The 13,814-nt window shown below is 43.9% G+C and overlaps 1 protein-coding gene across 2 annotated transcripts in view; it reads left to right on the top strand.

Moving 5' to 3' along the window:
• GLT8D1 (glycosyltransferase 8 domain containing 1) overlaps positions 1–13,814 on the top strand; it is a 73,660-nt gene that overhangs the window by 47,820 nt on the left and 12,026 nt on the right. For both annotated transcript variants that reach the window (XM_063940613.1, XM_063940611.1), the window contains exons 3-7: positions 418–516; positions 1,546–1,762; positions 3,272–3,377; positions 3,470–3,554; positions 5,635–5,747. In XM_063940613.1, coding sequence (XP_063796683.1) covers positions 418–516; positions 1,546–1,762; positions 3,272–3,377; positions 3,470–3,554; positions 5,635–5,747 — 620 coding nt within the window. The remainder of the gene's footprint in view (positions 1–417; positions 517–1,545; positions 1,763–3,271; positions 3,378–3,469; positions 3,555–5,634; positions 5,748–13,814) is intronic.

The raw sequence follows: 13,814 nt of genomic DNA, 5'->3' as shown, positions 1-13,814 counted from the left end.
AACAGAAATGTTATTGTTTGGTAAGTTGTTTTAGGAAGAAACACACCTCATTGAGCCCATACATCTGTGATGGATTGTGGTAATTTGCTGTTCTCCCGATGCCTGGGTCAGGAGATCTGTGAAATACAACATGTTAGTAATTCCAGATCCATGGAGGTTTAACATGTTGAATTTCCCTCATTTCCCCAATGGATCAGTAATAATCTATGCCAACAAATGTTCATTGTATCGCGATCATCGGATCAGATGAACGGGGAATTGGGTCTTACAGTAGATGTATGGCCCAGGTTAGTCTAATTTATTAGATCAAACACATTTGGACAAGTCGTCTGCAGTGAGTTTACTACTTTTCTAATCTGTAATTTACCACTTAAATCCACAGCCGAATATTTCACAACTGTCTACTCCTTTTTTCAGTGAATATAGTAATAATTGTGCTGGCGGCAGTTGTATTTCTCCTCATCTTGCACCATAACCTACTGGGCCTCAGCGATATCCTGAAAAGACAGAGTTCAGGTAATTGGAACTTTCCAGGATTTACTTAACTGACCTCATTTGTCCAACCACTATTTTCAGGAATCCACTGTAAATTTCCTTTAACCACTTAACTGGCTAATATTTTTTCTTACAAAAAACCCTTAGCAATGGGCTTTTTTATGATTTAATATCTCTTTGAAACAGATCTCACACGGTTTTATAAAAAAAAATTGTAAAAAAAATACATAAACATTGGTTAAACATCAATGGGCAAAATATAGGCCCATTGATGATTGTGAACCAATGGCTGCTTCTTTCTGCAGCATCAGGGTGAGGGGGTGCCGCCAGGCTGCCCGATCAGTAGTGATTGGCAGCACAGCAGGCACTGGGGGAGGGAACCAGGAAGCAGAGGGACCTGAAGGTCTCTCTGTGAGCAACAGCTGTTGGAAGATCTTCTTCCAGGAGCCCCACACAGTGGGCTTTGTGACTGGTTGCACATGATGCAACCATACCAGGGAAAGCCCAGCCAGGTGTGGTCACATCTGATGCGACCACGTCAGGCAGGTGTTTAAATCATAGGTTCTTAAACTTGGTTTTCAGGACCCCAAATATTTCATGTTTCTCAGGACTTCTCACAGAATTGCAAGTAAAATAATTAGCTCCACCTGTGGATCTTTTATAATGTGTCAGTGAGTAATGAACACACCTGTGCACCTGCTAGGTGACCTGTTTGGTGTCTTGAGAACCACTGCTTTAAGTGATTTGCAAAGATATAGGGAATTCTTTTCTGCACCTTAATTCACATATATTTAAGGCATATTCATATATGAAGGTGTATTTGTATGAAAAACCCCAATACACAGTCAAGTTTGGCGGAGGATCCATCGCTTTCTCTGAAGAAGGGACTTTGAAATGCCTTAAATTGTTGGCAATTTGTAACTAATACAGGATGATTTTAGAGAGGAAAGTCCTTAAGATTCTTATTATCACAATGTATATGTTCTTTTTCACCAGTTTGTTACTTGTGCATTCAGGACTATATTGACATGCATGAGCTTTCCCCTCCAGATTCCAGTCCTGTGGGCTTCCAGCACATTGATTTCCTGCCGGGGGCTCCTGAGAGTGTGTCTGATGAGAAGCATAATGGAGAAGTGCCTGTGGTTATTACTGCTGTGGAGAGCAGACTTGGAGGGGTCATCACTGCCATAAATAGTATTTCCAGCAACACAAAGTCCAATGTCGTCTTCTACATTGTCACCATGAATGATACCAAGGAGCATTTGAGGTATTTCTCTTGCTACATGAGAGATGGGATTATAATGATTAGATATCGGATACTTGTATTGCTGGTAGGAAAGACATTACTATTTGTAGTCATAACCCATCATCCAATAACTGATGAAGCTTTGCATTTAGAGAATAGGCATCTAAGGTGACCTAAATGCAGAAGTGCACGTAGCTTTAGGGCTATTTCACACTGCCCAGCTTTCACTGGGTGGCAAAAAGCTGCCCGGTTTTTGCCCGTGATTCAGATCCTTTCGCATGGAACGGCTGTATGTAGTAGCAGCAGCCGAAAGGCAGCCATCCAACTCACTGGATATTGTCAGCTGTAACACGGCAACCGTGCAATTTGAAAGCTGCTGTCTGCTACAATACTTAATTAAAATAAATACATGCTCAAAAACCGGTTAAAGTTGTCCAATGTGATATATCCCTTATTCCTAGCAGGATCTGAGCATACTGTACGTTTACACGTTTATCCTAAAAATCCTTTTCCATACTTAAATGTATTTATTTTTTTACTCTATTTCATTTATTCCTTGATGGATATTTCTTTCTGTAATATAGAATGTATTTTAGGCAGAAGACAGGAGTGGATCAAAATTGGATTTATTTTTACTCATCACTTTGTATAAGAGAACTCTGAATAGTAATAGCTCTGAGTGTCAACTATGTAAGCAGTACCGGTGGTGTAATGGTTAGCATTACTGCCTCACAGCACTGAGGTCATGGGTTTGATTCCCACCATGGCCCTAACTGTGTGGAGTTTATATATTCTCCCTGTGCTTGTGTGGGCTTCCTCCGGGTACTCCGGTTTCCACCCACAATCCCAAAATATATTGGTAGAGTAACTGACTCCCAACAAAAATGAACCCTGGCATGTAAGTATGTGTGTACATGGGCAGACTAGATGGGCAAAGTGGTTTTTATTTGCTGTCAAAGTCTATGTATCTAGCTCATTATGGGAATTGACAATTCCTCTTTACACTTCTACAAGTTCTCAGCCTATGTATTGTTAAACAAATAGGGTGACAGCGCAGATGTGGGTTTGTATATGTATAGGAACACTACAAAATCAGTATATTTATTGTAAATATACTGCAATATATGATGCAAATGTACTATTTTTCTACTGTTCTTATACATATATATCTGTGCTGTCACCATGTTTCACTTTCCAATTTCCTTATACACCTGTACTGGTAGCAACACCTGATTGGTGCATGATATATGTATACCTTTTCCTTTATTCCAACACATTTCGGGCTTACATAGCAGCGCTAACTAGGCCTATTTTTTTCAATATTTGCTCAGCCTATGTATGCTGGTGTTCTCTAACATATACCACCTGAATATACTCTCTAGGCAAATAGTGTTCTTTTCATGTGATAGTACCAGTCTTCAGCATAAAAACAGAATTGGATTCAGAATGTGTAATTTTGTTAGAATTTGATTTTTTGAAGATCTTCATTTCATGTTCCACTTTCCATTATTTTTTTCCCCACTTTTAAAGGACCTGGATTGGTGACTCTAGGCTTAAAAGTGTCAAGTATAAAATTCTGGACTTTAATCCTCAAGTCCTTGATGGGAAAGTTCGAGCTGAAGTGGTTGGAAAACCTGTAAGTAAATTTTACTTTATGAAAGATGCTGTTAATGTGCTCAGTTTAGACAATTACATCTTTTTTTTTTTTTTGGAATCTTTTTCTTTTAGTTAACGTTTGCAAGATTCTACCTCCCTGATTTGGTACCTGGAGTAGAGAAAATCATCTATCTGGATGATGATGTCATTGTGCAAGGTATTCTGCCTAGTTTGAGTAAAGCTGCATTATTGTACATACATGGTACAAATTGGGCCAAATAGACCCGTTTAGGAACACAGACTTTGCAACTTAGCCGCTCCAAAACACTAATTCTAAATACCTATGGGGGAACTTCAAGTAGCCACGGGTAATTGAGTCCCAGGGGATATCCAATTGTCCCCGATAGCTGACACTATCAGGGATTTTTTTTAATCTGCCTGGAGGCAGGAGAAACAAAATCCCCTATAAGTGACCTGTTTTCGCGGCCGCAATTGCGAAAAAGCATAGGTCCAGGATCCTATGTGTTTTCGCCCGAAAACGGATCATTTTTCATGCGGTAAAAACTGGCTATAATTGGATAACCCGGAAAAAAAAATGTGGAAAAGTCCCATTTTTACTACATGAAAAATTAACATGGGCAATTGTATGAGGACACATCTGTATATTTAAAAAAAAAAAAAAAAAAGTTTCTCTTCCTAGGACTAAAGTCACTCTTTGTGTGATAAGGTGCTGCCGACACATTTCGAGCTATGTGCTCTTTATCAAGGCCTTGATAAAGAGCACATAGCTCGAAATGCGTCAGGGGCACCTTATCACACAAAGAGTGACTCTAGTCCTAGGAAGGACCATTCTGGATCTACCGGTGAAAAGCTGTGGAGCCCAACAGGGTGTCTTTTAGACGCACCCCGCTTCTACACCTTTGTGGCTCCACATACATACACCGGGTATGATACTAACGAACAGGACAGAGACTTATTGACCTTTTGTTTGCAACCTAATCTGTATGGGTGTATGCTTATCACCCTAGTGCATATCGTTAATATTCATTGTGCGTGTACTTTGTCTATCATATTTTATTTTGTCCAATGTTTTTATACGCAATATAAAGTTGTTGTTTTTTTATACGTTTCACTTGTTGCAATCTTGTTATACCCAGCGCCCAGTGGTCTAACACCAACCTACACTTCTCAATTGACCTCCTAGGGTTATAGGGAAATCCCAGGTGTCAGACACCAGGCAGCAAAGGGAAGGTAGCGCTCCAGATCCACACTAAACTCACATTTCCGGAATCCAAGATTTTGCCCGTGCTGCCCCTCTATACTGAAACGAGCTCCCTTGCTATATTAGATACTCCCAGACCATACGGACACTTCAAACTCACCTGTTCATCAAAGCATACCCTTCTGCATAACCTAGTCTTAAAACCGCTCTCCTACCCCTTGCCTCATGCATTGGCCATCTCTGCCTCGTTACTTCCTGCCTTCAGGCTGCATTCCGCTTGCTTATGCCTCATGTCACCTGTCTGTCTCCCTCCTACCCCTAGATTGTAAGCTGCTTGGAGTAGGGCCCTCTTCTCTCCTGTTCTCACAGCCCTCTTCTCTTGCACCTCAATTACAGCTCTGTCCCACTCAGTGACTGTCTATACCTGCGTTTCCTCTTGCTCGTGACTGTTCATTTCTTCCAACGGCTGCCCGCCCCCAGTAGTACGCTGATTACTCCTTTACTTCCTTACATCTCAGCTGTATTGTGTACCGAGAACTGTGGTGCTAATTGTTACCTGTGCTCTGTTTTACGTTTTCTGTTTCTGTAATGTTAAGTTCTGTGTACCCTGTATTGTTCTAATGTGTGCCATATGTACGGCGATGCAAAAGACTTGTGGTGCCTTTATAAATAAAATGTAATAATAATAATGTGGTCAAAACACCGTAGTGCTCATGTGTGTATGTATATACAATTTTTTTAAATAGTGTATGCTGCAATTGTATTGCTCAGCAAATCTGACAAAGCTCATTTGGGGCACACAATGTCCAGATCAGAACAAACAGTAAAAGTGTGTTGCTAATACAGTGAGAGTACAACACCGTATGCTGCATAGATACAGCTGACGAGGAAATGGTTTATTTTTGCAAAGTTCATTGAACAAAATGTCTTTGACCAAAGATATGTTTTAAAATAAACCACACTGATACTTTTGTTTCTGTAATGTAAATGTCAGATGATTGTGTAGGGAAACAATAACTAACCTTTGCGTTAATTACATCTTCTGAATTAAATCTACAACTGGTATTCCCTGTAGGTGACATCCTAGAACTCTACAAAACCCCAATAAAAGTGGGATATGCCGCAGCATTCTCTGAGGATTGCGATTCAGTCACCTCGAAATACCTGGTGAGAGGTGCTGGAAACCAGGTATGACCGTGTTTTCTGGAATAATCCATAATTACTGGTACTAAATCTGCTGCATGGGTTCACCTACATATAAGGTAGCAAGTTGTATGAACACCGCACTAGTAAACAAGCATAAAATAAACCGGAAGCTGCTAATATTTTAAAGTACTTATAACCATTGTGAGACTAAAAGACAAAGGACAGTTTTACAATCCAATCCAAGGGATGCGTGAAAAATATGAACGTCTAAGTGTACTAAATTTTGTAATCTATTGCATGTTTTATTACTGTATATGTAGATGAACACTTTATTGAGTATACATGTTACTATGGGCAGCATGGTGACACAGTAGTTAGCATTGCTGTCTGAGGTATTCCCATGGGTTCTATTTAGACCAGGACACTATCTGTATGCTTTCCTTTTGTTGACGTGGGTTAAAGAGATTGCCTGTAATTGTGGTGAGGTCCATGGCTGCCAATACCTGACCCTGCTGGGTCCCACTGCAACGGCACACGCAGAAGGAGGGGGGTGGATGCACATTCTTTGGTTCATGGTTATGTCTCTCTTGCATTCAAAGCACACACCCCGTTTATCCCTCCAATCAGGGCTGGATTATTACACTTCAACTGTGAGAGACAGAATCTGGAAAAAAAAACAGGAACTCGCATTGTATGATGTTTAAACAATTTATTTGTATATTCTTGTGGAAATTATTTGGACACCTACCAAGCAGCAAGATCTCTGCCTCTCACACACCTGTTACTTCTTCTTTAAGAAGCTCTTCTATCCTCCACTTGTTATCTGTATTAATGGCACCTGTTTGAACTGGTTATCTGTATAAAAGACACCTGTCCACACCCTCAAACAGTCAGACTGCTACCTCTCCACCATGGCCAAGACCAGAGAGCTGTCTAAAGCCCAGTACTCACGGGCCGATCAAGGAGAGATGCGTGCTGAGCGAACCGCTCAGCACACATCTCTCCTGCCGCTCAGCACAGCGCGATCTGTGCTGAGCGTGCGGGGGGAGACGGGGGGGCCGCTCACTTCACCCAGCGGGTGAAGTGAGCGACCCGCTAGATTGGCCTGCATGCAGGCCAATCTAGCAGCGGCGATAGCGATGTGCGGGGCCGCGCATCGCTATCGCCGAGGGGGCTACACACGGAGCGATCCTGCCGATATTCTAAGCAATCTAGTCAGATTGCTTAGAATATCGCTCCGTGAGTACCCCCCTTAAGGACACCAGGGACAAAATTGTAGAGTTGCACAAGGCTGGGAATAGCTACTCGACAATAGGCAAGCAGCTTGGTCAGAATAAATCAACTGTTGGCGCAATTATAAAAAAATGGAGGAAATACAAGATCACTGACAATCTCCCTCGACATGGGGCTACATGCAAGATCTCTCCTCGTGGGGTATCAATGATCTTGAGAACGGTGAGGAATCAGCCCAGAACTACACAGGGGGACCTGGTCAATGACCTCAAGAGAGCTGGGACCACGGTCACAAAGGTTACCATTAGTAACACACTACGTAGTCATGGATTGAAATCCTGCAGCGCCCGAAAGGTCCCCTTGCTTAAACCATCACATGTCCAGGCCCGTCTAAAGTTTGCCAGTGACCATCTGTATGATTCAGAGGAGGACTGGGAGAATGTAATGTGGTCAGATGAGAGAAAAATCAAACTTTTTGGCTCTTTCATCCGCCGCGTGCGGCTCAGCCGGCTCCTGGCCACCGCTGCCCCCAGCTCCAGACACACGCACGCCTCGACGGCAGCGGTGTCTCGCTTCAATATGGCGGCGGCCCGCGAGCCAATCAGAGCTCGCGGACCGGCAGCTAAGGCTTCTGATTGGCTGCCGGACCGCGAGCTTTGATTGGCTCACGGACCAGCGCCTAATTCAAGATAGATGCCGCCGGAGAGAAGAAGCAGCAGCGCGGTGAGCGGGGAGGGGAGCGGAGCGGGGGGAGCTGGTGAGCACTGTAGGGACATGTGTATCTGTAGTATACTAGGTGCATATCTGGCACTGGGGGCAAATATGTATCTGGCACTGTGGAGGCACCCATTTTCTGGCGTTTTTATATGTACGTGGCACTGTACTGGGGCATTATATGTATCTGGCACTGTGCAACATGACAAAAAACGGTGTTATGATATGAGGTCATACTTCTACAAACGTCATACCGAAAGGTGTGCACACAAAAATGGGGTGTGGCTTTGTGACAACTAGGCCACGCCCTCATATTTGCGCGCACGCATGATAGTGGCTCTTGCTCTTGACTACAAATCTTTTCTGCCTCTGACTGGCTGGCCACCCCTGTATTACAAAGTATTGAGTTAAACTTTTTGATTGTCCAAATATTTATTTCCGCAAGAATATACAAATAAATTGCTTAAAAATCATACAATGAGATTTCCTAGTTGTTGTTTTTTTAGATTCTCTCACAGTTGAAGTGTACCTATGATGGAAATTACAGACCTCTCTCCTCTTTTTAAGTGGGTCAACTTGCACAATCGGTGGCTGTCCAAATACTTTAATTGCCCCACTGTGTGTGTGTGTGTGTGTGTGTGTGTGTGTATGTATGTATGTGTATGTGTGTATATGTGTATATATATATATATATATATATATATATATATATATATATATATATATATACACACATATACATACATACGCACATATATATATATATATATATATATATATATATATAAAATGTGTATGTATATGTACACACGCTAATGATGGAGTTTAATGATATACACTACTCTTGAGCATATAACAAAATAAGAATACTTATACTAAGTATACAAGCAGATGTGTTACATAAGAATCGTTTTGAGGATTTAATGAAAGACTATAATAAGAAAACTTTTCAAATATAAATAAAGTGGAATTATACAAAAATAAACCTTTTTACTCCTTACTGTAAATTTTGTTTGATTTTGAAAAAGAACATTTTATTTTACTTATTATTGTTTAGAATTTGATATATATGGGGACACAATATCTTTTAAGTGCTAAGAGCCTCTAAAGATGGGTACACACAGGGAGATTTCTCCCTGAGATATGTGCTGAGCGATCTAGCACAGAACGCTCAGAACACATCTCTGTCCCACTCGGCATACAGCGCGATGTGCCCTGAGTGAGGAGGGGAACGCTCACTTCACCCAGCAGTGAAGTGAGCGATCTAACTAGATTTGGCATGCATGCATGCATGCCAAATCTAGAGCCATGCGGGACTGCGTATCGCTGTCGCCGGCACCCTACACACGGAGCAATGTGTGCTTAATTTCTAATCAATCTAGTCAGATTGCTTAGAAATTAAGTAGAAATCGCTACTTGTATACCCCCCAAAATGTCTTGATCCAATCCTGCCTTGTGTAAAGTACCATACACTGCGTTTCACTACATGACCACTGTATGCTGCTGTTGTTACGCCAGGAATGGAAAACAACTATTCCTTGTCTCAAGTCCAGACACCAAGCATTCATTGACACTGTATACCATCATCTTTTATGGCTGCTTTATCCGCATACTCAAATATATGTATTCGATTTATAAACCGTACAGTACAGGCCAATCGAGCAATTTTAGTCAGATCTCTCCGTGTGTACCCCCTTTAGACAATAGGGAGTAAACAAAGATCACTTCTGCTGAACGATCGTCTGGTCTACCTGACCTGATGATCTGATTATTCACGTATGGTTTCACAGATCTAGAATACACATATAGACTTGTACCCTTGGCATAAGGAAAACAATAGGAAGCTCTAAAGGGTAGTACACACGGAGAGCTCCGTGCTTAAATTCTAAGCAATCTGACTAGATTGCTTAGAAGTTAAGCACAGATCTCTCCGTGTGTATGCCCCACAGCAATAGCGATGTGCGGTGGCATGCATGCCAAATCTAGTGGATCGCTCAGTTCACTGCTGTGTGAAGTAAGCCTCCTCCCTGCCCCCCCTTCCTCGCTCAGCACACATCGCGCTGTGTGCTGAGTGGGGGGAGAGATGTTTGCTGAGCGGTCTGTGCTAGGACGCTCAGCACACATCTTCCCCTTGTGTACGAGGCTTAATACTAAAGGGCAGTACTGACGGCCCGATGCGGGAGAGATGTGTGCTGAGCGTACGGGGGGGGGGGGGGGGGGAGGCGCTCAGGCCAATTTAGCACCAGCGATAGCGATGCGCGGGGCTGCGCATCACTATCGCTCTGGGGGGTACACACGGAGCGATCATGCTTAAAATCTAAGCAATCTGGTCAGATTGCTTAGATTTTAAGCAGCTATCGCTCCGTGAGTACCCCCCTTAACAGTAATACCCCAGATACAGTATAACAGCTAACATAACACAATCTGCTATATTACTGATACTGATGTTGATTCAAACACAGTATGGGGCTCAGCACAACATGCCATGGGGGACATGGTGACAGAAAGTAAATATTCAACTGGTTTTAGTACAAGAGCATTCATGATTTTAATTGTTAAGTAAAAATTCATCAAAATATACAATCATAATTCTGATGTACATCTAACACTAAATACTAACGCAGCTCACAGGGGTGATACTACATCAATCTGTACTGAGCTAGCATGCAAACAACCCTGAGGTGCGAGATGCTCAAGTACTCACCTTACTCTAACCACCCCATTAATGATATGAGGGTAATGGAAATAAGGGATTGTATTGTCACTTAGTAGGTCCCAGGTGAAATCTTTTTTCAAGTATTGTGTAGTTTTGTAGGCTTTCTCTAAAAAGCCTTAATTACTCTAAAATTATTTCTAAAAAGTACTGTTCCAATGTCTGTGTAATCGCCTGTGATCTGCAGCCATCGGTGGGTTCCCGGCGAGTCTGCCTGATGTTATAAAGTAGCAATATTTCAAAAGGAAAAACCAACCTTGTTTTGCTTTTTTAAATGAATTCTACTTTAAAACATCGGGCAAACCTACTATGGACCCGCCCATGCCTGCAGGTAATTACATTTACCCCATGGGCTGCACGTAAAAACATTTTTATGATAGATATCAGATCTACTTTATTTTAACTTTGAATGGGTTTTTAATTTGGAATTAAATAAGATTTTAAGGGTAATAAAAAGGAAGCATGTCTCTCTTAGAACTTTCTGTTGTAGATTTTGTATTACCTTCTCTGCAGGTGTTAGCTCTGTGCATAATTTAATCACTAGCTGATACAGCAAGGTTTCGTACAACGTGATGATATCACAGGGGCCAGAATGGTAGTAATATTAATGAATCCATGTTTGCTAATATTGTTTCTCGTACCTCCTAGAGGATGCTGGGGTCCACATTAGTACCATGGGGTATAGACGGGTCCACTAGGAGCCATTGGCACTTTAAGAGTTTGAGAGTGTGGGCTGACTCCTCCCTCTATGCCCCTCCCACCAGGCTCAGTTTAGAAAATGTGCCCGGAGGAGCCGGTCACAGCTAGGGGAGCTGTACAGAGTTTCTCTGGTAAAAGTTTTTTTATTTTTTTTAGAGTTTATTATTTTACAGGGAGGCTGCTGGCAACAGCCTCCCTGCTTCGTGGGACTAGGGGGGCCGGTGTGAAGCGGGGGGGGCGGTGTGAAGATGGCGGCAACAGGGTATGGAGCGCAGTACTAACTGCACTTCGGGGCTCAGCAGTACATAGTGCGGCGCTGTGAGGGGCGCCCTGAGCTAGCGCCTACACCCTACACTGACCTCCAAGCCTGTCAGGGTCCCAGGATCGCTGCCAGCTCAATTCCTCAGGCTAGTATAGTCTCCAGAAGAGCTGGAAGACAGTGCCATGAAAGGGGCAGTGTTTCTCCTCAGAGCGGACCCAGCAGCGTTCAGCGCCATTTTCCTGCCTGCAGAAGCGCTGTCAGTGAGAGCTGTCCCTCCAATTCAACTCCAGCTATCGCTAAAGGCCCATACTCACTGGCAGATCAGGGGAGAGATGTGTGCTGAGCAAACCGCTCAGCACATATCTCTCCCCCCGCTCAGCACAGCGCGATGTGTGCTGAGCGGTGCGGGGGGACAGGGGGGGGGGGGGGCGCTCATGCCAACCAGCGGGTGAAATGAGCGACCTGCTAGATAGCACCAGCGATAGCGATGCACGGGGCTGCGCATTGCTATCGCTGTGGGGGGTACACACGGAGAGATCTTGCTGAAAATCTAAGCAATCTAGTCAGATTGCTTAGATTCTCGCTCTGTGAGTACCCCCCTTTACGGTACCAGGGGGTTGTAGAAGGGGGGGGGGGGGGCTGTATAAAGACTGTGTAACCTATTAAGGTGCACAGTCGGCGCTGGTTGGGGGTCTCCCTATACCTTAAAAGTGTGTGTGTGTGGATTGGCTCCAATCTCTGTGTCTCTCTTGTCATTCTTGGGGGAGAAACTCTGTCCTCCTCTGTGTCTGTGGATTGTCTGTGGTCTCCATTAAGCTATGTCCAGGGACTCTGTGTCATATGCTGCAGAGGATATGTCCTTTCAGGACAGGGGCGTCGGAATGGGGGGGGGGCAAGGGGGCAGCTCGCTCCCCCCAAACATGAGAGAGGCGCCATCCACCCGGATTAATCCCCTGTGTGTGCATGCCGCCACCAGCTGCAGCGGAACCCTCTGTACTGGTCAGCAGTCTGCAAAGCAGGGAGGCGCTCTCCCCGCCCTGCAACTCTGCTGTATTCCGCAGCTGCTGCTAGACGATGACAGCGCCGCTGCCTGTCATACCAGCGCTGCGCCTGTCAAATGGTATGACAGGCAGCGGCGCTGTCAGCGTCTAGCTTGGCTTCCCAGCCCCAGAAGTGTCCCTGTTCAGGCCAAACAATCTATACGCGCTAGCCGCGCCGGGAGAGAACGCATGCACACGGGGTAAATATCCGGCACCCCCGACCCGCCACGCCTGCTGCCTACAGCGGCACAGTCAGTGATGATTGCCGCAGTCCGCGAGACGCCGCCGGCGGAACTCAGCCTACTGCCCGCCGCGCCCGCCGAGTATAATATGACATACAGTATAAATGGCCGCACAGAGGGGGACAAACGTTACACTCTGACTGGCGCTGTGACGTGTTGATGCCACACTGCATGTCTTCCCCGCCAGCGCTCTCCAACCCGCCCGCGCTCCAATCCAAGTGTGCCCTGCCACTGCTGCCGCGCTAACACCAGGTGACCAGAAAAGTGCAAATAGAGTTTTTTTAAAGAAATCTAAATTCTTTACCTACTTGGTACTGTATATATTTGTCTGCAGTACCAATTGCTTGGAATCTGTTTAGGGTTATAAACCACTGAGAAATCTTGTGGAACATAGTAGTTTAATTAAAATTAATAGTTATGTAAATGTCATAGGTTCTACAAATTTAATGAGGCCATTTTACCTTCATCTAGACTATCAGTGATCCTGTTAGGTCAGTAATAACATTGCTTTTCCTGAAAAATATGAGCAATCTTTCCTTTCACAGCCGTACTGTAGCCTAGTGCTCCTTCCGACTAGTAAAGAGGTTGAACTGCACAGTAATATGAGACACATTAAGTGGCATCACTACCCAGGTGTCACCCGCAAAGGGGTGACGCCAAAATGCCAGCTCCTTTTCAGTGACAGGAGCCGGTACTGACAGTCTCTGCGGGGCAGCTCAGCATCTTCGGTACGCTTGGAGTAATGAAAAGTGATGATACTCATACTGTGTGCTGTAATGTGAATTTGGCTCATACTGTGTGGTGTAATGTAAATTTCGGCTCATACTGTGTGATGTAATGTGAATTTTGGCTCATACTGTGTGGCGTAATGTGAATTTTGACTCATACTGTGGTGTAATGTGAATTTTGGCTCATACTGTGTGGCATAATGTGAATTTAGGCTCATACTGTGTGGCGTAATGTGAATTTCGGATCATACTGTGTTGGGTAATTGAATTTTGGCTCATACTGTGTGGCGCAATATACATTTCTGCTCATACTGTGTGGCATAATGTGAATTTCGGCTCATACTGTGTGGCGTAATGTGAATTTCGGATCATACTGTGTTGGGTAATGTGAATTTTGGCTCATACTGTGTGGCGCAATATACATTTCTGCTCATACTGTGTGGCATAATGTAAATATCGGCTCATACTGTGTGACGTA

Source organism: Pseudophryne corroboree, chromosome 9, assembly GCF_028390025.1.
Source record: "Pseudophryne corroboree isolate aPseCor3 chromosome 9, aPseCor3.hap2, whole genome shotgun sequence".
Classification (NCBI taxonomy): domain Eukaryota; kingdom Metazoa; phylum Chordata; class Amphibia; order Anura; family Myobatrachidae; genus Pseudophryne; species Pseudophryne corroboree.
The sequence above is the reverse complement of the archived record's forward strand: the minus strand, read 5'-3'. Positions and strand labels throughout refer to the sequence as shown.